This window comes from Lissotriton helveticus, chromosome 1_2 (assembly GCF_964261635.1).
Source record: "Lissotriton helveticus chromosome 1_2, aLisHel1.1, whole genome shotgun sequence".
In the NCBI taxonomy this organism is placed as follows: domain Eukaryota; kingdom Metazoa; phylum Chordata; class Amphibia; order Caudata; family Salamandridae; genus Lissotriton; species Lissotriton helveticus.
This window is the reverse complement of record NC_136058.1, coordinates 114,685,581-114,713,535: the sequence shown is the minus strand read 5'-3', so window position 1 is coordinate 114,713,535 and position 27,955 is coordinate 114,685,581. Positions and strand designations below refer to the sequence as shown.

The 27,955-nt window shown below is 49.5% G+C and overlaps 1 protein-coding gene and 1 pseudogene across 2 annotated transcripts in view; one reads left to right on the top strand and one right to left on the bottom strand.

The window, feature by feature from the left end:
* LOC144798754 (cytochrome P450 2J2-like) overlaps positions 1 to 27,955 on the bottom strand; it is a 404,320-nt gene that overhangs the window by 127,485 nt on the left and 248,880 nt on the right. For both annotated transcript variants that reach the window (XM_078669779.1, XM_078669787.1), the window contains one exon: positions 3,422 to 3,563. In XM_078669779.1, the coding sequence (XP_078525905.1) occupies positions 3,422 to 3,563 (142 nt within the window). The remainder of the gene's footprint in view (positions 1 to 3,421; positions 3,564 to 27,955) is intronic.
* LOC144798769 (eukaryotic translation initiation factor 6 pseudogene) lies at positions 7 to 858 on the top strand (annotated as a pseudogene).

Below are 27,955 nucleotides of genomic sequence, written 5' to 3'. Positions count from 1 at the left end.
TAAATCATGGAGGTCCGTGCCTCCTTTGGGAACAACAATGAGATTGGCTGCTTTGCTAAACTCACCAACACCTACTGTCTTGTTGCCATTTGTGGCTCTGAGAACTCCTACAGTGTCTTTGAAGGTGAACTTTCTGAGACCATACCCGTTGTTCATGCATCTATTGCAGGCTGCAGAATCATTGGCCGTCATGGATTATTGGTCCCAAATAACACAACAGATCAGGAATTGCAGCACAGGAGAAACAGTCTGCCCGATTCAGTCAAGATTCAGAGAGTGGAGGAAAGGCTGTTCGCCTTGGGAAATGTCATAGCATGCAATGACTAGGTAGCTCTTGTTCACCCAGATCTTGACAGGGATACTGAAGACATTTTGTCCGATGTTCTAAAAGTAGAAGTCTTCAGACAGTCTGTGACTGAACAGGTGCTAGTGGGAAGTTATTGTGCCTTCAGCAACCAGGGTGGACTGGTGCATCCAAAAACCTCCATTGAAGACCAAGATGAACTTTCTTCACTTTTACAGGTTCCACTTGTTGCTGGAACAGTAAATCATGGCAGTGAGGTGATTGCTGCAGAGATGGTTGTTAACGATTGGTGTGCCTTTTGTGGACTGGACACAACCAGCACAGAGCTTTCTGTCATTGAGAGCGTCTTTAAACTAAATGATGCTCAGCCGAGTACCATTGCCACCAGTATGAGGGATTCCCTGATTGACAGTTTAACATAAGAAGACATTGCAAAACTTTATTTGGACATATTCTCTGCGAGATGTATGTTCTGCAGAATCTTGTATTGATATTCTTCAAGACTGTCGCTTCAACTAGACTATCTTCACCGTTAAATGGACTTCTATGGTTATATATATATTTTTTAAAGAATAAATGCTGTGCTTTTGGTTATTGTAACATGCAGAAAAGCAGACTGCCAAATTCAGTGGAAACCTGTTTGACTTTATTGCCTTTGCAGTCTATAAAACGTTTCATTGCCTGTTAAGAGGTAGTATAGTGTCTCAGCAGTAAATACGGCACATATTAAGGTGTGGGAGGAATGGATTAAGAGTGCTTGCCCACATCCTAACCTACAAATGGAAAACTCATGTCAGATCATCCTGTGCTGATGGGTGTAAATTAAGACCCATATTTAATCAGACTGCAAGACTCAGTTATCTCATGCCTTTGGGCACTGTAACATACTTGCTTTCCCGCTGTTTGTAAAGAAGAAGCAAAAAGTGACACATTCACCAGCTTGTGATCCTGCATACTACCCTCATGTTGTTTTCAGCTCCCAGTCAATGGCCCAAAAACTGTTTTGGGGTTGGGAGCAAGAATAGGGTAAATGGGGAGGAGGTTGGGAAGTCTTGTTCTTCATGTGAAATATATTTACGACATTGCCCTGTTTTGGACCTTCTTTATGTGATCTTCAACTTTCAAGGGAGACTATGAACTTGCACGTTACTAATTGGATCCAAAGAAGGCTAATGGTATTTGAGCTGTTCATAATTCTGGCATCAGTATGCACTGGTGTATGCAGGAGTAGCATTCATAGTCTTGACTCTGCCTTTGCTTGGCCCAGTGCTGGAAGTGGGTAAGCCTGTTCTTGTTGATTACTATTTTTCCATCTTTTCTACTAGTCAAAATGGCCTCTGATCTGAGTTGAGAGGGAGTGTACTAAATGGGTCTTCCTTTTGAAAAAGCTTACCCAAAGCTTTCTTATGTTGCTAACATCTGTTAGGTAGGAGTATATCCCTATGTTGTCATTGAGTCTCTATCTTGAGCTGGTTCTGTGAGCCACTGTTCAAGATTAGCATTTTCTCTCTACCAATGAGTAAAACATTCATTAAGCTAAAAAAGTTACATTGGAGAACTGTTCAATGTACCACCAGTGTGACCTAATGTTACAGAAGTCAGCATTATTAATGACCGAGGGGCACTTCATGTCACATAAATTATCTGCTAGGGAGTGTTTTGTTCTGTCCAGTACTGTAGTACATCTTCCTGTTACTCCGAACTATTCCATCAGGACAGTGGGCCAGATGTAGGTAGCCAAATACCGGTCGGTAACGGCCGAAATCGGCCTTTGGCTTTTGAGATGTAGGGGGATTGCAACAGGCCATTTCGGTAATGTTACCGATTCGGTAAATAATACCGGTCGGTAAATTTACCGACCGGTATTTTTACAGAATCGGTAAAATTGAGATGTAGGTGGGACTCTTCTGAGTCCCACAAGCCCTACAAATTCGGTATTTTACCATCAAATTCAATCGGTAAAATACCGATTCAGGTGTGCATGCACATGTGTGCATGCACACCTGTGCCATATGACAGGCAGACCTGCCCTTAGGGCAGGTATGCCTGCCACATGGCCCCCAAACCTTTTTTGGGGTGCTAGAGGGTGTCAAAGTGACACCCCCTGCACCCTTGTCAAAATCGGTATTTACCGACCGGTAATGCCCCATTCATTCCTATGGGCTTCAAAGCCCATAGGAATGAATGGAGCATTACCGGTCAGTATTTACCGAATCGGTAAATACAGATATTTACCGATTCGGTAAATGGAACATCTGGATGTTCCTACATACCCCCCTTCTTATTTACCGATTCTTAATTACCGAATCGGTAAAATTCGGTAATTAAGAATCGGTAAATAAGTTCTACCTACATCTGGCCCTATATCTTTTAAGGAGTGACCAATGCCATTGGGTTCTTCACACCAGAACGTTCTAGCCAGAAACGGTTCCCAGAGGCATGTAGTGACAGATGTTTCTCCTCTGTTTGAGTGCTCGCACTGAAAAACTTCCAATACAGCCCTTTCATCTCCTCATACATCCTCTGGTCACACATGTGTACCCAAACCCAGTTGTTGCAGTAGCAACTTAAGCTGCTGTCTTACACTTTGAAACAACAGTTTTAGTCTTATGTGGAACAATTCTAATGTATCATGTATCGCAACCAGAAGACTGAGATCATATACTGCCCAATGATGTCTACGTCTGTGCGTAAAAAATGCTATTGAATAAAATGTGTTTGCAGCCCAAAAAAAAAAAAAAGACTATTGTTAATATGAAAAAAGTTTAAGTAAAAATAAAACTTGAGAAGGCAGATTTACAATGCTTTAGGAACAGTTCAATATCTGTCAGGGAATTTACAGCCCTCTAAATAATTTTCAACTAATATATTTTAAACAGTAATTATTATTTTTCAATGTCTTCTCTTGAGTTCCCATATTCTGTCTTCTCTAGAATTTTTAGCTATTTCTTTTTTTAAGTACATTGCCAGTGGGGTAATGTCTGTTGCAGACAACTCAGAATGTATGTTTACTGCTCTGTAACATTTAATCTATCGAACAAATGTATATCCTTCAAACTTAAGGTAAAATACCTTGATTTAATGAGTGATCCATATCTTAATTCTGATTAACATTACCTTGAATTTCTGTGTATACTGCCATGTACAGAATAGCCCAGCGCAGAGTAGTTGATGTTGTTTCGGTGCCTGCGAAGAACAGATCCAAGGTGCACTGTGCCAAATTTTCCTCATCAAAACTTGAGCTAGGATCACTCTTAAACTGTTTGGAGAAGATAGTTTTTTTAATATCCTTAAACTGTTTGGAAAAGATATAATTTTTGTATTGCCTAAAACAACAAAGTAATAATCATGCACAGGCAAAACTAATAGGTCTCGTCTGTGCAGCATGGATAAAGGAGAAAATAGACAAAAGGTACAACAATACAGTCTTGTCATTTTGAGGCCGGTGTATGAGAGCACTAAAAAAATTATGCAGGTCTCTTTTGTTACTTTACCAATCCGAAATGGATTGGTAAATTAAAAAATAAGTAGCATTAATGCATTTTTCTTTTTAATCTTGCAATGCAGAAGTGTGCCGACGAAGTAGGCAGAGGATGAAGCAAAATTGAGGGCAGGGTGAAGCAACATGGAGGGTAGGGAGAAGCCCATGAGGAAGAAAGGTGGGCAAAGGAAGAAGCACACATGTGAGAAAGAGCAATATAGGGACCGGATGAGCAATGAAGCACATGAGTGAGAAAGAGAAATACAAGCAAAGGTGGAGGAGGGAAAGGCGAGACGGAGAAACAAGAGAACCAGGCGGCAGAGAAGCACACAGGTGACAGTAACACAAGCGCGGGAGGGAAAGACATGATGGAGGCAGCTGGAAAACATCCACTTACATGGAGTGCTTAAGCTAAATTTCAGCTGTGAAGAATACACATGCACTCCTGTTCTTTACACTGAACGACTCCAACTAATTAGCACATGTGACGCCCTATTAATATCTCGGAATCGTACCCTTTAAATGTGGTCAAGCTTCCAGGAGCCAAAGAATAACCTAAAGGTAAAGAACAGAGTATCCTCATGAATCTTCCTAGTCAGTTTGTGTGGGAGCTCAGTCAACTTTCTCTACTGTGTTCATCTACTAACTGAGAACTATAAAGGCCACCTCACAAGACAAAAACACAATTCCACACTGCTCTCTATTCCATGGCCATGAAAAAGGTGAGTTGCTCTGATGACCTTTTCTTGCATGCACAATCCCGCTGCTTGTCCTTTGAATCATCAAGCTCACGCTGGTCCTCTGGATGTGAGTAGGTGGCTTGAGCCAGTTTGGACAGAATGAATGTGTGAGAAGATGCCAACTGGTGCATGAAGTGAGTTGTAGCCACTCTTGTCACAGACAAAGAAAAAAAAGAAATGAGGAGACCACTGAAAAAACAGAGAAATGATATGAGGTGAGAGTCATGTGTAGCAGGCTCCAAATACTGCTGGAGGTGGGTGCTAATTGCATTTTGATCTGTATTGGGGTTATGAATAATGATGACGTGGAAGAAGAAGAGATGTTGTACTCATCATTATAGGCTAGGCTACCACTTGCCATTATATAAACAGCACTTCTTACCAGCTACCACTTCCACTCTGCAAGTAGCTTGAATTCAGTCATAAAAAAATATAATACTGTGCATTTAGAATGACAAAAAGGATCTTATCCGTGACTGAACAATATTCAGTTGAACTGGCATCATAAGTGCATGTAAGGACTTACCCACTCCCCCGCGGCCCCACCCCCGTTCCCTCCTGTATCACCGCTCTTCTCCCCTCCCCACTCGCCACCCCGCTCCCGCCTCCCAGCTGCTCCTCCCTCCCACTGGAAACATAGGGCTGGGTCCGCGAGACGGGGAGCTGTGACCTGACCTGACCTGGTCAGAGCCGGTCGCTCCACCCGCCGCGTGGCCCATCCCTGGTGTGCCCGGTCTCCGCTTGCTGCCGCCGCTGCTGCCCGTTGTGCCTCTGTTGTGCCCCTGAGCTCGCCTCACCGTATAGTATCTCGTTTTTGCCCCTCTTGAAAGTTGTGCCCATAATTTTGTTTTTTGACCGTCTTTGTATCTGCCATTGTATTTTTGTTATGCTCGCTACCCACTGTTGTGCCACTCCACCCCGCTCCCTGCCGCTGCTCCCCCGTGGCCCCACCCCCGTTCCCTACTGCATCACCGCTCTTCTCCCCTCCCCACTCGCCACCCCGCTCCCGCCTCCCAGCTGCTCCTCCCTCCCACTGGAAACATAGGGCTGGGTCCACGAGGTGGGGAGCTGTGACCTGACCTGACCTGACCTGGTCAGAGCCGGTCGCTCCACCCGCCGCGTGGCCCATCCCTGGAGTGCCCGTCTCCGCTTGCTGCTGCCGCCGCTGCCCATTGTGCCTCTGTTGTGCCCCTGAGCTCGCCTGACCGTATAGTATCTCGTTTTTGCCCCTCTTGAAGGTTGTGCACATAATTTTGTTTTTTGACCATCTTTGTATATGCCATTGTATTTTTGTTGTGCTCGCTACCCACGGTTGTGCCCCTCCACCCCGCTCCCTGCCGCTGCTCCCCCGCGGCCCTACTCCCGTTCCCTCCTGCATCACTGCTCTTCTCCCCTCCCCACTCGCCACCCCGCTCCCGCCTCCCAGCTGCTCCTCCCTCGCTCCGCCCCCCCCCACTCTCCATTTATGGCAGAGTCCACGCGTACGCGCAGCGTTCATGCGCAGCGGGCAAGCCGATTGTGCGCCAAAGGTGCCCCAATGGCAAGCCCATCTGCGCCCATCCGTGCCTGGACCGCGCCCAGTGCCAGAACCCCTGGCCCCTGCAGATGCCAGCCCACCTGCCGGACCTACGACGCTGCCACCCTCAACGCACTCAGCACCAGCCGGACCCCCGGCTGCCACCGAGCCACCCCAGGACGCACCCACGGACCCTTCACCTGCCAATCCTGCAAGTTCTCCTGCATCCGGACCTGCACCGCACCCGCCAAGCCGAGCACCAGCAGCAACCACCTTAAGTGCATCCTGCTCAACACCCGCTCCGTCCACAGACACGCCGTCGAACTCTGGAACCTCCTCGACTCCACATCCCCAGACGTCGCCTTCCTCATGGAAACCTGGATGAATGCCTCCGGAGCGCCCGACATCGCCATCGCCATCCCGGACGGTTACAAGATCACCCGGAGGGACCGCGTCAACCAGACAGGAGGAGGCATCGCCATCGTCCACAAGAACACCATCCGCATCACGACCAACTCCGACGACACCCTCACAGCCGCCGAACATCTTCACTTCTACAGTCCCCCGGGACCACGCACACAATTCAGCGAAGACATCGCCAACTTCATCAGCCCGCACGCCCTCCCCTCCGCTGACTACATCCTCCTAGGGGACCTCAACTTCCACCTGGAGAACCACAGCGACCGCAACACCACCACCCTGCTGGACAACCTCGCCAACCTCGGACTCAAGCAACTGGTGACCACCCCCGCCCACTCCGCCGGTCATACGCTTGACCCCGTCTTCTCCTCCAGCAAGGACATCTCCTTCAGCCACGCCACCGGACTCCACTGGACATACCACAGCTGCGTCCACTTCAGATTCAGAAGGACCACGCTCCATCACCACCCGCAACAGGTTCCCCGCAGAAGCTAGAACAAGATCACAGCCGACCAGCTCGCCACATCCCTGAGCCAGAACCCTCCCGCCAGCTCAGCGAACCCCAACCAAGCCGCCAACAACCTCACAAGGTGGATCAGCAACTGCGCAGACGACCTCGCTCCACTGAAGACCCCCCCTGTCAGACCCGGCAACAAGAAAGCATCCTGGTTCACCGACGAACTCAAGAGCTCTAAGAAGAACTGCCGAGCCCTCGAAAAAGCCTGGTGCATGGACCCGACACCAGACAACATGACCACCCTCAAGCTCGCCACTCGAAAACACCACCAGCTGATCCACACCACCAAGAAAACCGCATTCAAGGAACGACTAGACAACAACGCCCACAACAGCAAGGAACTCTTCAACAACGTCAAAGAGCTCTCGAACCCTAGCGCCGGAAACAACGACATCACCCTATCGCAAGACCTCTGCAACTCGCTCGCCTCGTTCTTCCACAGCAAGATCGCAGATATACACAACAGTTTCAGCACACAGCCGACGCACCCTATGACCTCACCAACGCCCCCCAACACCACCCTCCGCGTCTGGACCCCAATCAACACCGAAGACACCATCCGCACAATGAACTCCATCCACTCCGGATCACGAACCGACCCCTGCCCTCACCACATCTTCAACAAGGTCGACTCCATCTTCGCATCCCATCTCCGGGACATCATCAACACCTCCTTCGACATCGCCACCTTCCCAGAGAGCTGGAAGCACGCCAAACTCAGCGCCCTACTGAAGAAACCATCAGCGGACCCCACCGACCTCAAAAACTACCGCCCCATCTCGCTCCTTCCTTTTCCTGCCAAAGTCATCGAGAACTGTCAACAGACAGCTGGCCACCTTCCTCGAGATGAATGGATCCCTCGACCACTCGCAGTCCGATTTCAGAGCCAACCACAGCACCGAGACCGCCCTCATCGCAGCCACAGACGACATCCGAGCCCTGCTCGACAACGGGGAAACGGCGGCACTCATCCTCCTGGACCTCTCCGCGGCGTTCGACACGGTCTGCCACCGCACCCTAGTGCAGCGCCTCAGCAACATCGGAATCCAGGAGAAGGCACTGGAGTGGATCATCTCCTTCCTCGCCGGAAGAACCCAGAAAGTCCACCTCCCCCCGTTCAGATCAGAGGCCACCGAAGTCATCTGCGGCGTACCACAAGGATCATCGCTCTGCCCCACGCTGTTCAACATCTACATGAGCCCCCTCGCAGCCATCGCACGCCAACACAACCTCAACATCATCTCCTACGCCGACGACACCCAGCTGATCCTCTCCCTCACCAACGACCCAGCAACCGCCAGAACCAACCTACACGAAGGGATGAAAGACGTAGCCGAGTGGATGATGAACAGCTGCCTGAAACTGAACTCAGATAAGACGGAAGTCCTCATCCTGGGATCATCACCCTCCGTCTGGGACGACTCCTGGTGGCCCCCTGCCCTGGGCAGCGCACCCAAACCAACGGACCACGCACGCAACCTGGGCTTCATCCTGGACTCCTCCCTCTCGATGACCAGACAAGTCAACGCCGTCTCCTCGTCATGCTTCAACATCCTACGCATGCTACGGAAGATCTTCTGGTGGATCCCCACCGAAACCAGGAAGACGGTCACCCAGGCGCTCGTCACCAGCCGACTGGACTACGGGAACTCCCTCTACGCCAGAACCACAGCCAAACTTCAGGAAAGACTCCAGCGCATTCAGAACGCCTCAGCACGACTCATCCTGGACATCCCCCGACACAGCCACATCTCCGGACACCTGAGAGACCTGCACTGGCTCCCCGTCAGCAAGAGAATCACGTTACGACTCCTCACCCACGCACACAAATCTCTCCACAACAAAGGCCCCAGATACCTCAACGACTGCCTAACCTTCTACACTCCAACCCGCCAGCTACGATCGACCAGCCACGCCCTCATCGCCGTTCCCCGCATCCGAAGAGCCAATACGGGAGGAAGATCCTTCTCCTACCTGGCGGCCAAGACGTAGAACTCCCTCCCCATCCCCCTCCGCCTGACCCAAGACCACCTCTCCTTCAGGAAGCAATCAAGACCTGGCTGTTCGAGCAGTAGTGGACCCCACCCCCCCCAAGCGCCTTGAGACCCTCCGGGTGAGTAGCGCGCTATACAAATGCCTTGATTGATTGATTGATTGATTGAGGAGCAGAGGTCACTGATGCTCAAAGTTGTGAGAAAATTAAACCTTAGTTTTTTTATGTTCCAGAGCAGCACAACAGTCACATTCGTAAGACACAGAAAAGAAGACGTTTCATATAGAAAGGGGACGTTTAGTGCTAGACGAAACAAGAATCAAAAGCATAATAGGCTGACAGTTGCTGGGACTGATGACATTAGAGAGGGTTTTTTTTTCCTTTGACCCAATGTACTATATGGTTTCATTTATGTATTCGGTATTCCCTCAGGATTGTATTTCATCTTGTAACTGCACCATTATTGTGTTTATTTGTTGTATCTTTATTTTCAATAAAAAATAATTTAAAAAAAAATCAAAAGCATACTGACACAATCAGCCTCTACATATGAAAAGCATATAACCTAGTGGCACCAAAATCAACAAAGCGCCTAAGTGGCATATCAATGGAGATGCTTTACACACCATAATATAGTGTAAATTATCCTGCCTATTTTGAGCACATAAATGTATTCATACACAAGACGCTAAAGCATGTAGGTCTGTGCCTCTGACAAATGCTCACTTGATCTCCTTGTTGAGAAAGAGAGGTCTACTCTAATAGGATAGTGGCCAGGTGGCAGAGCATCATTAAATGGTCAGAAACAGAAATTCTGTGGGTTGGTAAATACATAAATTAACCAGGCTGTAACCAGCAACATTCTCACACACCCAGGCAGCACTCACCAGAGGTAGGGAGCCCAACCATAGCTGCCACTTAGGGCCAAGGCTACACCACTAACAGACCTGGCTGAGTGCTGCTAACTGTAGTTCGGCAACAATCAAAGCCACCAACAGAGTATCAGTCACAGTGCCAATCGCTAGCATGTGCTCCTTTTGTGTAATGAGGCCTCAGGCACCCCAGCCCCTGCTTCATGCTTTTAGTCGGGACCGAAAGTATGGGGATTTGGGGGGCAGCTGACCACAAGGAGGTCTAATTTCCATTGGTTTCTGGGGAAGTTGTGCAGTCCAGAAGACTGCACAGGGGTTTTGGGCTAGTTTTGGGCTACTACTTAGGAGCTTTTTGTCAACTCAGTTAAAGGCTTTTGTTCAGGTTTGGCCAGGAGGAGGTTAATGCTGTAGTTTAGTAACAGTAAGTGTAGCACTTTACGTGTGTAGCATCCCACTCATCTCTGAGCTACGGGGTAGCAACTGTGGCAGGTGACGAGAGGGTGCCCCAGGCCATGCTCCTGCTGGCGAAGGCCAGGTGGCTTGATTTGTTGAAAGAAGGGGCCCTTCGCAGTTGGTGTCGGCCACATTGTAAGGCTGTCCGTGGTGTGGCTGCTGCAGTCATGGCATGCGCTTCTGGGCACAGGCCGCAGGCCACAAACAATGGCAGGTGAGTGGGAGGGGCCGCTTATGTACTAGGAGAGCATCCTGAGCAGGGGGAGGGGAACAGACGTGTCTGGCCCGGCGATAAGCCGAGGGCATTGGCAAGCTTGGTCACGCCCAGGCTCCGGGGTCGTAATGCTCAGAAAGGGAGGAACATCAGCTACGCGGCTCCCTGAGGGAGACAGAGGCCTCGCAGGAGCAAAATGATTTTAGGCAGTGCGAGGCTTCCCGTAGTGTGCGGTAGGCCTTGCTGAATAGGAAAAGGAGCAGGTTGCTGTCAATGGTCACGTGACCTCGCAAAGAGAGAGAGGGAGGGTGGGGGCCACAGGGGGTTTACGGACAAAGCACGAGGCACAGGGCAGTCTACAGGAAGGGAGAAGGGGGGATGGAGGACAGAATTAAGGAGCTTCACGTGAGCAGACTACAGGAACAGCCCTGGCCTGAGGTTGATTTTAGAGACGTTTACAAACAGTGGATGGTAGTTTCAGCAGTGGGGGGGGGGCAACAAGTACAGGCCCAAGATCCAGTGGAAGGGGAGTTGCAGGATATTGAATGGGGCAAGGACTCATGGCTGAAGAGGGCCCTGGCGGGAGCCAGGATCACCTTGTGCAGCCAACTTATGGAGGGGCAGGCCTAATGAGGAGCAAAAGTGAAGGGGTGGGGGCAAGCCCCGTCAGGTAGAGGTACTGGAGAGCTTAGCATGGAGTGATGAAGAGGAGTGTGGGGCTTATAGAAGGGAGGTCCAGATCTGGAATTGCAGCCAGCATTTTGTCAGTGAAGCCACCAGGCAGGGCAGAAGGGGGTAGAGAAGGGGACGAAAGGTTGAGCCTCGGTGGTCTCAGATGCCGGGTCAGTGGGTCACCTTGGGTATCCAGGCTCTACCGCCCCCTCAGATGGCTCGGTGAGGGAGAAAGCTGGGGGGTAGACAGTTAATGCGTATTCAGCGCCCAGCACACAGGATCACATTTCTATTTTACAGGTCAGAGCACGTATGGGGGGACGGACTTGGGAAAGAGCTAAGTGCGGCTCAGCAGCCCGACGAGAAGAGACAGTGTAGCCCGTGGGGCTAGCTGGAACCCGGCAATGGACTTCAAGATCACAGGCACAGGAGGGTAAAGCACAACCCTGGTAGTGCAACAGGTTGAAGGATTCAGGTCATATTCCGTCAGGCTGGATCATGGGACTATACATCCTGCTTTGTTAGGGAGGTGGGGAGGGTAAGGTACGGCCCCAGATAGGTTGTCAGGTGATATTACTGCATTTGAGCGTGACCCCTCTTAGGAACGGTTTGAGACCAGTGGACGCAAGCAGCCAAGGGTACACTTTGCACAGTCATTGCTGGGTTACAAGGAAGAGAGTTTGGAGGAAAGGGAATTGCGGGACAATAATGAGTTAAAATGGTGGGGGAAGGGCAAAGCGGGGAGGGCCATCTAATTCCTTTGCACCTAGTATGTTTCAGGTAACAAAGGTCCAACCGCAGGCAGCAAGACGAGACAGAACTTGTCAGCAGCAAATGTTGGCGAAGCAGCGGGCACCGACCTTGGCGCCAGGTAAGGAGCTGAAACACGAGATTAAAACAGCTAACTATGGGCATAAATGGATCAGGGACCAGGAGATAGTCTCGCTGGGAGGTCCGCATGCTAATGGTCTAGAAGCTGGTGAGCTTCATGATAGCAGGGAGGCCACCTTAAGGAAAGATTCTACATGCGAGACACTGTAGTTGGGACAGCGGGCCACCCAGTGCACACAGACTTAGAGGGGACATTACAGAAGAAGCCAGAAAGGGTACAAACAGGTAATGATGGGACATGAGGGGTAGGAAAGGAGGGAGTGCAGTCGGGCAACACAAAAAAGGACTCAGGGGATAAGAAGGAGAGTAAGTAACTGAAATTCAAAAAGCTGGAGTACATGGGGACATCCAGACCGCTGGGGGCCCATCTTATCCAGTCGATCAAAGAGAAGATATGGAAAAGGGAGTATGTCGAGATTTTGAAACTCTTACATAGGTAACTCAGATCCAAAGAGGGCTCTAAGGAGGAGTTGGAATTTTCCAACAGGCCGAGAATGCCGTTGACAAAAGAAAATTGGACTGCTGCATTTCCAATTTATTCGAGTGTATACTATGAAAAGTTAAACAAAAATCAAAATAGGGAGTGAAGAGGTAGTGCTTAAAAAGCACTGGGGTGGATGCACCCTCCTCCAGTCAATGGTATATTCAAACAACAAGATCCACCTCTAACAGGTTTTCCTGTGAGCCAAGATATGACAGGCATACATAGTATTTGTAAAAATACCCCTCACACACCAAGAGGTCCCTTGGTGTCATGCTTCATCATCGGCTCTTCCCGCCCCGCTGCGGGACGGGTCGTGCTACGACTAGCGACTACGCTGTAGCACTCAGATATTGTAAGTGCTATGTGAGGTGTATTGTTGTGAGTGTAAGTAGGGTCAAAAAGTGATAGGAAAAGTGAGGTTAAAAGAATACCTGGCCTTTTAAAAACAAAAAAATTCTTTATTACTCATAGGCTGGTATTGTTAAAAATTGGTGTGGCGGAGAAAAACACAGCTTGTCAATGAGCTAGTTCTCCTGATGGTGTCAACATGTTTCGAGGCTACCTGCCTCTTCGTCAGGACGGGGTCAGATCCCTCTATCACTCACTAATGTTGCCATCAATGTGTGTTATTTGTATACACAGGTGAAATGGATATTCTAATACCTATGTGGTCTGCAATTAATTTACAGTTTACAGAGCCCTAACAGTATTACAGATTCGTGGGCCTGCAAGATAAAATTAGAGCACGTAAATATTTCCTGCGCGCTTCCCAATGCGCGTTATATAAGTCACCTGTGGAGTGAAAAAGCATGGTGACATATATTGTAACTTTGCGAGTATAGCGCGTCTCAATAGTACAGACGCACTAAGGTGCTGTGACCTGAATGAATGAATGAAATGAATGAAATATTATTTGTAACGCGCAGCTATGCCCAGTGGGCGTCAAGGCGCCTAAACCAAAAAAAATATAAAGCTGATAGCAGACAGAAACAGAACCTACTGGTATGCCTCAATAAAGAGCCAGGTTTTCAATGACTTCCTAAAGAGGTCAAGGGAAGGAAGTCGTTTGATTTCGAGGGGGAGTGAGTTCCAGGTGAGAGGTGCCAATATGGAAAAAGCTTTGGACCCCCATCTGGCCTTCTTGGCTCTGGGGATTACCAGTTGGTGTTGCTCGCTGGAACGTAAACATCTACTCGGAACATATCTAATAAGTAATGAACCAAGGGCATCAGCCGAGCCTGCAGTTAGAGCCTTATAGGTAAGGCAAAGGAGTTTGAAAATGATCCTTGACGGGATGGGGAGCCAGTGGAGGTTCTTCCTCGCTAGGGTCATAGAAGATAACCAGGGCAAAGCGAGAGCAAACCGCGCTGCCGCGTTCTGTATGACCTGTAGACGCTGGAGCAAGCCCTTGTTGGCCCCGGCGTACACTGCGTTACAGTAGTCGAGCCTTGAGCCAACAAGGGCAATCACCACCTGTTTCCGCGCCTGTGGGGACAGATAGTGTACAATCCTTTTCAGGGTCTTGATAACACCCCAACAGGTCGCCACCGTTCTATTCACCTGTAGCTCCATGGAGAGCTGGGTGTCAAAGATGACCCCTAGGTTTCTAGCAGATTTGGTAGGTATAGGGCAGCTACCTAGAGAAGGAGGCCACCAGTCATCTGACCATATGTCCTGGTCCTTGCCAAAGACCAGGACCTCTGTCTTGTCCCCGTTCAACTTCAGGGAGTTGGAGACCATCCACTCTGCAACAAGTTGCATGCAGGCCCTGAAGTTAGAAGCAGTTTCACTGACAGAGTGGGTCAGGGATACCATAATCTGCGTGTCGTCAGCATACGACACTACCTCCATCCCCTGAGATCTTACAAGTCTTGCAAGGGGGGCCACATAGATGTTGAACAGGGTCGGACTCAATGCCGACCCCTGTGGCACCCCACACTGCAAAGACTTGGCAGGGGAGAGGTATTCACCTAGCATGACACGCTGCTCCCGATGTTGTAGAAAGGAGCTCAGGAGACTGAGCGCTGGTCCGACTACCCCTGCCTCCCTTAACCTAGATGTTAAAGTCAAGGGAGACAGGGTGTCGAAAGCTGCTGAAAGATCAAGCAGCACCAGTACGGTGGTAAGACCCAAATCTACTTTTCTGCGGATGTTGTCCATGACTTTTGTCAAGGCAGACTCCGTGCTATGTAGCTTTCTAAAGCCATGTTGGGACCCATCCAAGAAGCCAGAGGCGTCGAGGAAGTTCGAAAGATGGAGATTCAAGTGGGTCTCCAACATCTTAGCAGGGGCTGGCAGCAGAGAGATGGGTCTAAAATTTTTCAGCACTCCAGGGTCTAAAGTGGTCTTTTTCAGAAGCGGCTTTACAATAGCTCTCTTCCAGAGTGATGGAAAAGTGCCCTGTTCCAGCGCTCCATTCATTACCTCAAGCATAGAGGGAAGAATTATCTCTCTGCAGTTTTTAAGTACCTTAAGGGGCAGAGGGTCAAGAGGGGATGAAGATTTAGTTTTATCCAGTAAGCTACTGAGATCTTCTAGCGTAAGAGCCGGGAAGTGTTCAAGGGATGGAGGGGAGTCTACATTCCAAGCTTCCAATCGTGTGATTTGCACGGAATCCTCCAAGCTGAGTAAGTTCCTCTGCGCCTTTAGGGCTATGTAGATATCGTCTATCTTATTATAGAAAAAATTCGATATATCATCACATAGCTCCTGGGAAGCAACAACTGGATCAGGAACCTGAAGAGAGCAAAGGGAGTCTACAATTTTAAAAAGCTCTTTGAAAAGAAAGACACTACAGGACATAACAGACATATAACATAAAACACACACTCCATGTCGTGAAGATCTGCACTCAACAGTGATGGGCTGGAAAAAGGAGCAAAACAATGTGTATGGTAGAATATGTCAAATACATACTGAAATACGTTGTAGACAATGCCCCATGAGCCGATCAGGAATGAGGGGTAAATGAAACTTCCATCTGTTGGTAAAGAGGGAGGGAACAGAAGGAGTATGCCAAGATTCAGTCCCTTTTTGTTATGCTGATGGTCAAAGATTCTCTCCACCCTAAAGCGGCTATGCCGTACTCACTCAACCTCGAGTTCTCCTCGTATCCTCCCTCGTCCGCGGCTTCCGTGATGTGAGCCAGTGGAGCTTAGGAAGTCTCTTTATACTCGATTTGATTGAGTAATGGACAACACCTGTGTTGGTTTGGGTGTGGTCATTAGGCCCGTGGGAACTAGAGAGGCACTACGTTATGTAATCATGCCACATAGTGGTGGCCATCTTGGAACGGTATATAGTATTGGCAAATGGTGGTGGCCATCTTGGAACGGTGGTAATAGTGTGAGATAGCGAAATTCATGAGCGCCATGTTGGAAGAACTGGCGATTTTTTAAAAGGGATGATTTGTAAATCCCGAACCTTATGACAGGTTTGAATGGATTCTGGATGAATATTGTTAGATAATGGCTGTATTTCTCACACAAGGGATTTATTTAACGGGGTCACAAAACGTCTAATTGTGCGCATGCGCCGGGCGGTGCATACGTGGTTGCAGGGGGATTATCTATCTTGATCGAGGAATAAATCATAAATTTTAAAAATATTGGGAAATATGTCTAAAAGACGATTTTTAATAAATACAGGCATTCCGCATGCAGTGTTCCATGTGGCATGCAGGCATGCATTCCTTTCGAAGTTTTTTGTGCAGAGAAGTTGTATGAGGAAGAGGGTGAGGCCTAAGTTTATCTATAGCATGCAAAATAATGCAGTTGTAAGGAGGTTCATAAATGGCCTAGGGGAGCATTACTGGCACAATTGGGACCAGGTTATATTGTCGTTCAGCCCTGTAAGGTGTGTTCCTAGGCGGAACACCCACCGTTCTTTTTCTAGGAGGTTTTTTTCAGATTTTATGGGTTCAATCACTGCCCAGTGAAGGTCCTGGATGCTGTGGCCCATGGTTAAGTAATGGGTCGCCATCTTGGTTGTTGTCCTTTTGCAACGTATGTTGCTCCGGTGTTCGCCAATGCGTATTTTAACTGGTCTTGAAGTCATTCCAATCTACTCTTTAGTGCACGGGCAGGTGACCAGGTAGACAACATTGCGACTGTTGCAGTTTGTGAATGCACGTTGTTCCCATGTGGTTCCCTTTGAGAAATTGATTATTTTGCTTTTGCTGGTGAGTTTGCATTTGGGCGGGCCACTCTCAATCGTGGTTCTTGGTCTACTATGGACTAAAATATCTTTCAGGTTTCTACCCCTTCTATGGGAGAACATTGGTTTTGGAAAAGTTATAGAGCCGCAATTTAGAATTTTCCAATGTTTGTTGACTATTTTTGTGATTTTGTTTGAGTTTGTGTTGAAGGTTGTTACACAAATAGGGCGGGATTCTTGTGCTTTAGGTATTTTAGGTTCCAGAAGGGCATCCCTGTTGTTGTTTGTCGCTCTTTTAAAGCCCTTCTTGATAATTTTCTCAGGGTAGTTTCTGTTCAGTAGTTTTTGTTGGAGGTCAGCTGCTTGGTCCTTGAAATCTATGATGTTGGAACAATTCCGCCTCAGTCGGAGGAACTGTCCGTAGGGGAGGTTATCCCGCAGCTGTCTCGGATAGAAACTATTATAAAGTAGGAGACAGTTCTTAGCAGTGGGCTTAAAATGAGTGCTGGTTTGTAGTTTTCCTCCGTTCGGGTATATGTTGAGGTCTAGAAACACTAGGTTTTCCCTTGATACTGTGTGTGTGAATTTTAAAAATGGATCTTGCTGGTTGAGTCAGATCATGAACTCCTGAACAGATTGAATGTCGCCCCTCCAGATCACAAAAACATCATCGATGTAACGTTTCCATGTCAGGAGAAGACGCTCTAACCGTTATATCCAAGGCTCGCACGTCTGCAACCCTTCCGCAAGGGATGAGGCATAGTCACATTGCCAACTTCACTGAAATATCCTTCCGGGACAAGAAAATGTTTGGTTGCCATGATAAAAATAGATTCAAAACCAAGTTGACATCCCAGAGCCATGCATACCTCGGTTCTGTAGGGAAGGACAAACATATCCCCTTGAGCAGCCCACAAACAAAGGGGTGTTCGCCCACTGGAGCGCCATCTACCGGGGAATGCCCTGCCAAGATGGCAGACCGTACTCCATTGATTGACCGGTATGCCAGTCCCTCCTCTGCCAGACTCGCTAGAAAATTGAGAATGTGAATTATATCTAATCACACTGGATCCACTTCCCTTCGCAAACACCAACATACCAATCTCGTCCATGAGGATCGATAGCGCTTTGTTGTGCTGTCTGCCCAGGCTCTGGACAGCAGGAAGTTAGTGTGGCTCAAAAGGTTTGGGAGTCTCCACCTCTGCCTGCAATCTGCCACACCATGAAATGTAACAAACTTTCCACCACTAAAGTGTGCGGCTCGTTGCCTGGAATCATGAGAATGCGAGGAAAGTGGGGGAGTCGGATTGGAGAAGCTCAAGAAAGTTCCAGAAGAACCAGAAACCACACTTGCGACCTCCAAAGTGGAGTTATTAATGCCATGTTTGCCCTCTGCCTTCAAACCTGGGTGTTCATCGAGAAAGGGGGAAAAGTGTATCCCCTCTGTCGGCTCCAGTCCTGGAGGAAAGCATCCATCGCCTCTGCCATCGGGTCCAGCCTCCAACTGAAGAACTGTTGCAACTGGCAGAAAGCAAATAGGTTGATCGAAGAAGGACCCCACGTGTCAGACAACAGTCGGACAATTTGAGGGTCCAGCTCGCAAATGCTGGGGTCCCGCAGGTGCCGGGAGTGCCAATCCGCTATCTGGTTGTCCTGACCCGGGAGGTCCTCTGCCGTTACTGATACCTGGTTGTCCAGGCAGAAATTCCAAAGCTCCTTCAACATTTTTGCCAGGAAGCAGGATCTGGTACCCCAGGTGAGTGATGTATCTCACCGCTGAGACATTGTCCATCTTCAAAAGCATGGAAGACTGGATTCAATCCTTGGCCCAGCACCAAACCGCAAATGACCCTGCTAGGAGATCCAGACAATTTATGTGTAGGTGCTGCTCTCAAGGTGACCAACTTCTGCCGGTGCAAAAATTCCCACACCGGGCTTCCCAGCAAGACCTTCTGGAGTCCGACTCCATCACCGCCGGGGTTCTAACCGAAGATAGCTCTCCCGTTTCGGGCCTCCATATGAGTGAGCCACCACGCCAAATCCTCTTTGACATCCTCTGTCAGTCAGTGGGACCACTTCTGTATACATGAGGCCCCTCCTTAAAAGGTGCGCATTCAGGCGCTGAAAGGCCTGATAGTGTATTGGGCCAGGAAATATCAACTGAATCGAGTAGGAGGGAAGGCCAACTAGGTGCACAGCCAGTCTCAATGACTTATGTCATTTTGCCAATGTTTGTTGAATCTTGTCATGTATTTTCACGAACTTTCAAGAAGGAAGACTCACGGAAGAAGAGGTGGAGTCTATGACGAAACCTAGAAAGACAGCTTTCTGCGCCATGGTGAGAAGAGACTTCTTCTCGTTTATCACAAAATGCAATCCAGGTTGATCGCCGACCGAAAATGCGCCCTAAACCTTGAGGGGACTGCGCTGGGATGAGCATATCGTCCAATTAGATGATAAGCCGAATCCCCTGAAACCGCTGGAACTACACCGCTGGTTTGAGGATCTTCATGAAGCACCATGAGGCAGAAGAGAGACAGAAAGGCATTGTGAGAAACTTGTAGGCCTGGCCGTGCCAGAGGAATTGGAGGAAGCGATGGTGAGGGGGAACATCGGGACGGTCAGGTATGCATCTTTAAGGTCCAGGCGCACCACCCAATCAGATGGTAGCAGCACATCCCTGAGTAGATGGATACCCTCCATCTTGAAGTGGCGATACACCAGCCACTTGCTGAAATCTATGAGGTTGATCACCAGCCTTCGGCCCCCATTGGCCTTTTCAACCAAGAGGAAGTTACTGAGGAATCCCTCGGGTGTATCACCGAGCGGCAGATGGCTCCTTTCTGAAGGAGAGCTGACACCTCTTTGCCTACCATGGCTGGGTCATGGGTGGAAAACAAATGCAGAGGGGACAGACTTATTGGCAGGGGGAGCCGTAAAACTCTATTTTGAATCCCTGAACTGTCTGCAAAACCCATGCGCCTGCTGTAATGGAAGCCCAGGCTGGGAGGAACAAAGCCAACCTCTCTCCCCACCCTCAGCTGTGCCGAGGGAATAACACTCACCACTTGTATTGTTGTTGCTACCCTTGTATCAGCTGTAGCCTCTGAAACTTTGGCCTCTTGTTGGGTAAAAGTTGTTGAAGCACGGGTTGGCCTGATACTCCCCGCGCCCAGAGCCTTGTCCCTTTGCCAGGGATGGAGAGGAGAAGCAGGCAGTCAAGGCGCTCCTGCCACCACCAACCACGTGGAAAATCTTATGCCTTGAAGACATGCTTAATATTTGTATGTGGCTTATCAAGCAACGTAAACTTTGTCACAAACTTTCCCAATTCTTTCACAAAGGGGGCACCGAACAAACCCCCCTGTGCCATGCCCCAACCTCGGAGGAGGCAGGTACCCCATCTTGGGGTCAGCCTGGAGCAACAAGGAGCGACGACGCTCCATTGAAAGGGCAAAGTTAGCATTTCCCATAAAACAGATGACGCGCTGTGCCTAACTGGAGAGGACTTCAGGTGCAATAAGAGAGCTGGAGGCCTTGGCTTCCTCCGCCATGTCCAAAAAGTTTATCCTGGCATAACTGTCAGGACCTGCCAATTCCCTTCTTAGGGTCCTTAAAATGTTTGCCAGGAACGTGGCCCTTTTCTCATCTATATCAGGTGAGAATGCTACCTTCCCCTCTAAAGTGTGACGGGGATATTCTGCTCTCAGACACCTGTGGGCTTAGTTCTCTAGCAGTTTCCTCAGGTGGGACACCACATACTTAGCCACAGTCTCTGTTGATGCCAACTCAGCCGACCTCGGATAGTCAATCTCATCCGGGTCCAACATATCAGAAATGCCCTCCTGCGCAGGTTCCGGGTAGGAAGCTGGCCGCCAAGATATTAAGAAACCGCTTCCTCATCGGACTCTTCTAGGGAGTCTCCCTTCTGAGGTTGTGGTGAACTGGGGCGGGATGGGACCGCATTGGGGGCAGGTAGGCCTTCCGGGTCTTACGGTGAGGATGACTTGGCCAGGAAAGACTCACTTCTTTTTGTGGGTCGGAGGCCCTCTCCTGCATCCTCCTGAGGGACCTTCCCTGGGGCAGGAGCAGGGGCAGAACCAGACTGAGTAATCTTTTCACATCCCTGCACTATTCTCTCTGACAATCGCTGTTCCATAGGGGCCATTAGGTAATTTACTGCCCTGTGAACCCTATTCCTCAGGCAGGTCGCTCCTCACGCCGCACAGCACCACCTGTGTGTCCGTGCCCCTGAGCCCGCCGCTGCCACTTGCCAGAAGTTCGAAGCCCGCCTCCACCTGCGCCTCATCCCTGGTGGCCAGTAGTAGACCGTAGGTGCTGTGTGCTCGCTCTGCCCCCGTTTTGCCCGTTTGCCTTGCTGCAATTTGCGTTCCGTTATTGTGTTGTATTGTTTTCTGATTTTGTTATTGCGTTGTATTCGCTTTAATTCTGCTCTTTCTCCCCCTTTTTCCCTCCTGTATTGTAATTTGCGTTCCGTTATCGTGTTGTATTCTGTTTTCTGATTTTGTTATTGCGTTGTATTTTATTTAATTCTGCTCTTTCTCCCCCTTCTTTCCTCCTGCATTGTACTGTGCCCTCTATTGTCCGACTGCCCGTTCTAAACCTCCACTGTGGCCCGCCCCCCTGCTCGCCGATTTGCCACCCCGCTCCCGCCTCCCAGCTGATCCTCCCTCTCACCTCCCTCCCCATATATGGCGGCCGCTGCGCGCACCCAAGGCAAGCCCGTCTGCGCCTGGACCACCCTCTGGCCCCCGCAAACAGCATGAGACCCCCGACAACCGCACACCTGCTTCCTAGCTGCATTGAAGTACACCAAAGGACCTTTCTCCTGTCGGAGCTGCAACTGCACTAGCCTCCGAGCCACCACAACGCAGACAGTGACAGGACACAACCACCTCAGATGCATACTACTGAGCACCCACTCTGCACACAAACACGCCGCCAAACTCTGGGACCTGCTCGACACATCCTCCCCGGACGTCGCCTTCCTGAGAGAGACCTTGATGAATGCCTCCTCGGCACCCGACATCGCCATAACCATCCCGGTTGGCTACAAGATCTCCTGCAGGGATCGCACCAACGGAACAGGAGGTGGAATCGCCATCATCCACAAGAACACCCTCAGGGTCTCGACCAGCAGCGACGACACCCTCAGCACTGCCGAACACCTGCACTTCTAGATCCACACCGATCCCAACAACACCCTCAGAGGAACTCTCGTCTACAGACCCCCGGACCCCGAACTCAGTTCAGCGACTCCATCGCCGACTTCATCAGCACGCACGCCCTCGCCTCCACTGACTACATCTTCCTCGGAGACTTGAACTTCCACCTCGAGAACAACAATGACACGTCCATCACCCTGATTGACACCCTCGGACTCAGGACAACTCGTCACAACACCCACCCACTCCGCCGGCCACATTCTTGATCCCATCTTCTCCGCAAGCCCCCACGTCACCTTCAGCGACACCACCGAACTCCACTGGACCGACCATCGCTGCATCCACTTCACCGCACTCAACAGATCCCCCGCCGCAGCTGGAGCAAAATCACCGGAGATCAGCTAAACATCACCCTCGCCCGGAGTCCACCCGCCGACCCCACCGACGCCGACACCGCTGCCTGCAACCTCAGGCGTTGAATCGACAACTGTGCCAACACCCTAGCCCCGCTCAAGAAATCCTCCAACAGACACACTAACAAGAAAGCCAGCTGGTTCAATGCAGACCTCCAGGCCTCCAAGCAAACCTGCCGTACACTAGAGAAGAAATGGCACCGCGAACATACACCGGACAGCTATGCAGCCCATAACGCCATCCGTAGACACCATCTCCTCATCAGATCTGCCAAAATGGCCACCTTCAAGGATTGACTCAACAACAACGCGCACAACAGCAAAGAGCTCTTCAACATCGTGAAGGAACTCTCCAACCCCAGCTCCAGCACCAACGACATCCCACCATCGCAAGACCTGTGCGACTCCTTTCCTAGCTTCTTCCATAGTAAGATCGCTGACTTCCATGACAGCTTTAACAACCTGACCGCCTGATACCCACCGACATTTCAGACCCCGCTGTCACCACCCACATCGATCCCCTGCTCAACTGGACCCACATAAACGACGACGACACCATCAAAATCATGAACACCATCCACTCCGGCTCTCCGTCAGAGCCATGCCCACACCACATCTTCAACAAAGCCAGCGCCACCATCGCAACCCATCTCCACAGGGCAATCAACATCTCCTTCGAGACCGCGACCTTCCTGAAGAGCTGGAACCACGCCGAGATCAACGCCTTACTCAAGAAACCCAAGGCGGACCCAAGGGACCTAAAGAACTTCCGTCCCATCTCCCTGCTCCCATTCCTGACGAAGGTCATCGAGAAGACCGTCAACAGACAGCTGACCCGCTACCTCGAGGAGAACAACATCCTGGACCCGTACCGGTCCTGATTCCGCAGTAACCACAGTACCGAGACTGCCCTCATCGCCGCCACCTATTACATCAGGGCCCTGCTGGACAACGGCATAACCAAGGCCCTCATCCTCCATGACCTATCAGCTGCCTTCGACACGGTCTGTCATCGCACCCTATGCACACGCCTCCACAACGCAGGGATCCGAGACAAGGCTCTGGAATGGCCACCTCCTTCCTCTCCGGCAGAACCCAGAGCGTCCGCCTCCCCCTTTCCGTTCCGAAGCCTCCAAGATCATCTGCGGTGTACTCCAAAGATCTTCCTTCAGCCGGACATTGTTCAACCTCTACATGGCACCGCTCACCCACGTCGCCCGACTGCACGACCTCAACATCATCTCCTATGCCAACGACACCCACCTGAACCTCTCCCTCTCCAAGGACCCCCTCACTGCCAAAGCCAACCTCCACAAAGGATTGAAAGCTGTAACCGAGTGGATGCAGAACAGCTGTCTGAAGCTGAACTCGGACAAGAGAGAAGTCCTCATCCTCGGCTCCACTCCCTCAGCCTGGGACGACTCCTGGTGAATGTCCGCACTGGGAACAGCACCGACACCCACCGACCACGCATGCAACCTGGGGTTTATCTTCGACTCAACACTCTCCATGACCAAGTCAACGCCATCTCGTCCTCCTGCTTCAACACCCTCCGCATGCTCCACAAGATCTACAGATGGATCCCCCCCGAAACTAGAAGAACGGTCTCCCAGGCCCTCGTCAGCAGCAGGCTGGACTACGGAAACGCCCTCTACACAGGAGCCTTGGCCAAACTCCTGAAACTACTTCAACACATACAGAACGCCTCTGCACGCCTGATCCTCGACATCCCTCGCCACAGCCACATCACACTACACCTGGGAGACCTGCACTGGCTTCCCGTCAACAAGAGGATCACCTTCAAGCTCCTCACCCACGCACACAAGGCGCTCCACAACACTGGACCAGCAAACCTCAACAGACGACTCACCTTCTAGACCCCGAACTGACAGCTCTGGTCTGCCGACCTCGCCCTCGCCACCGTCCCCCGCTTCCGAAGAGCGACCACCTGCGGCAGATCATTCTCCCACCTCACCGCCAAGACCTGGAACACCCTCCCCATCCTCCTACGGCAGACCCAGGGCCTACTAACCTTCAGGAGGCTTATCAAGACCTGGCTATTCAAGCAGTACCAGCCTGGCTATTCGAGCAGTAGCAGCACCCCTCCCCCTCACGAGTGAGTAGTGTGCTTTACAAATGTACTGATTGATTGATTGATTGAACTCATCATCCCATTGGAGGTAGGCCAGGGAGTCCTCCTCCTCGTAGTTTTCTCAAGCCATGTTAACGGGAGGAGGGTAGCTCCTGAGCCAGCCTATGGGATGACACAGATCGAAAAGGTGTGAGGCCTGAGTACTGCGACAGGCCATAGGTCTCCCTGGATGAGGTGGGAGATGAAGTGCACACAAAGAGTGAGAGCTTATAGGTTGAAGGCGAACCCCAGACTGCTATGTGTTGCCAATGAGGCACACACTTTATAGGCACGAGCCCAGGGACACCCAAGACACCCTATATACTACCAGGGTTTTGCTGGCCGAGAACGAGGAGTCCTCTCATAGGCCTGACTGGCCTAAATAACACTGAACCATCATGAAGTTGAGAATACTGAGCACCGCACCACTCCAGGCCCCTGCTGGGTGTCACAGCAACACAAAAGGATCAAAAAAGTACAGACTCAGTTTTCTAATGGGTGATTACTGGGCAGCCGGGGTAGGTGCGAGCAGTATCAGGCCAAACGGAGCACACCAAATTCCCAGACGGGAGACGTGCGCCACGGGCTAGAATGTCGTTGCAACCCCCGCAGCACCCCTACCAGGAAGGAGACTGCATCGCAGTCCAGCTGGGGCAAGAAGTCGCGTAAAGAGCGCTCTAGCCGTCCCAGGCCCAACTTAGGGAATCTGAAATGGAATACACAATATGAGCTGCTGCGCATGATTAACCATATGATTCCCCCTAAACTGAGCCCTTGCACCGCTCACAAACGCTCTAAAGAGGCAGTACCATTACAAGTAACAGAGAAAAAAGGGCCCACTTAACTGACTGCTGAGCAGCGAAGAAAGAGGAGGAGGATTATGGGAACCTGCTCAAGGACATTAAAGGACTACAGAGTTTTTGCTGGAAAAATCATAATCCTCACCTCCGGTTCCGACATAGAATTAGGTATTAAATATTTGTTAGCTAATGATAATATAATCTATCAGATTCCCAAAATAATTTGCTTGCTGGGCTCGTCGTCCTCATATGGCCCAGTCTTCCATGGCTACTGGCCTGGCTGTCTTTCTGCATAGGGAGAGGCCATGTGATATCATTTGGTGACAAGGGAGGGCCTTTAAAGGTGAGATGGCGGGGAGCGTGGTGCAGGCCATTATAATTATACCAGGGGTGTCACTATTTGCACTTACATGCGCTATCACAGATTAAATGCCCTGTGTGCAAAACACACCACTTGGAGTGGTGTTAAATTTGATAACATGTCATGTGCGGTTTTAAAAAGCAGTGCACATGCACGCACACCTGATGTGAAGAACTGGCGGGAGACTGGCCCAGGGAGGCTGGAAACATTATGTAAGAGGGCTGGCCTGCTAATAATATTACTAGAGGTCGATATTGAAAAAGCTGATGCAAAATCAGCCCCCATTAGCACAATTGACCCCAGTAGCAAAAAATGGTCTCCCACCCTTCCAGCCTCCTGGGGATATGCCAGGTGCCCAGTCCTGCCAGTCTGGGCCTGCTGGGCCTTTGAAGAATCTTAAAACATGGGAAAAGTGGCAACCTTAGAGCCTTTTGCAACCAGACAGCTCTGCTATCTGGTAAGCTCAACATAAAAATGCACAAGCATCCATGTACTCTTAATGTTCTGTAGATAAATGCAACAGCACATACATGAACTAAGTGACAATGTTTGCTGATTCAAGATACAACACAATTTCATGAACTAGACATATCATAACACCAGAAATAAAAGACTGTGGTGAAAGAGCATGTATGGACTTGACAATGTATTTAATATTTTCAAAATATACAGTTCACAGATCCATGAAAAGATTCATAAGAATACCAACCTCCTCTTGTTTATTATAGCAGTAAAATATCACTAGTTTTTTTAACCATGCAAAAAATCTCCTACAGCCAATACATGAATGTATCTAACCCCTCAATCAGCTGGTGTTTTTCTATATCGCTGTGTAATTACCAATGCATATACAGGTAGATTCATGAAAGAAAATTCGGCTCGCAAACGGACAGAATCTGCGAATCTGGCCCTTTGCGAGCGCAATTTTTGCATTTGGGATTCATCATCCCAAATGCAAAGATCGCTATTTGCTAAATCGCATATTTGCGAGGAATTGCATTTAAGGAATCTCTATTTGAGATTCCTTAAATGCAATTCATTAACCAATTTTAAATTGCGAATTCGCAATTTTTGGCCGCTATTTACCACAAAGTCTGACTTTGTGGTAAATAGCGAAAAAATAGAAAAAAGCACTTTAGTGCATTTTTCTCAGTTGCATGTTACACACACACATGTCCTTTGGACATGTGTGTGCGCAACACCTGTGTAAATTTACTTTTCAGGCGTGCTACAGGGTGTCCTTTGGACACCCCTGGCACCCTTGAAATCGCATCCTTATTTGCGATTAGCAAATTGCTAATCGCAAATAAGGAATAACTCCCCATTCATTCCTATGGGCCTGTAGGCCCATAGGAATGAATGGGGAGTTATTCCTTATTTGCGATTAGCAATTTGCTAATCGCAAATAAGGAAGATGTAGGAATCGCAATATTTTTTGCAATTCCTACATGAATCCCGTTTTGCAAGTCCTTAATAGCGATTCCTTATGAATCGCTATTAAGAACTCGCAAAACGGGATATTGATGAATCTAGCTGCATGTCCTGCCATGCATCCGCCCCACTGCATCCACTGTTGTAAGAGCTTTAACAATATCGCAGCAAAAGTGTATAACAAATATCAATAACTTGTGACACTTGCTACCACCGTTTGGTAACACTGTACATACTTTTAATTATCCATACTTTTAAGCAGAATGCATATGTTAATAATTAATACAGGCATAAAGATATTCACAAGGAAGAAAGCTCCTGCAGCGTTTTGCACCCATGACAGCTTCACAAATGCACACATGCATGCAGTCAGACCTCCACCGGCATCACCAATGCAAGCCACGGCTACACACAGAAAACTGGTACTGTACAGGCAAAGTGCAAACTTACCTCACACTGACAGAATAGGCAAAATCGTGACAGCGGCGTTACAAGTTTTTCTTATAGACAGCTCAGGTGCAGCAGCACACACAAGACAGGTACATTATAGGAAACAGAAGCACAAGCTCACATCACAGGCAATGCAATGGTTGCATGCTTTCTTCCGACAAATACCATGCAAGCAGCAGCTGTACAACCGTCACTAACGCCATTGGAAAGGTGCATCACCATAATACGTTGTGCGTGTTTTCCTCATTCACAACAGGAAGAGGAGACACAGGAAGAGTATGCCATCCCATCAGTCAGAGAAAAGGCACAGTCAATGTAGCAATGGTACATGATTCTCTCACACAACAGATGTAAAACAAGCATTTGTGACCTTATATCTGTTTAGCCCGAGCTATTGGCTCTGCCAATGTCTTTAACCCCTTCGCTGCGGGGGTTATTCCCCCGCTGTGCTGGGGGCAGGGGGGCGCGCAC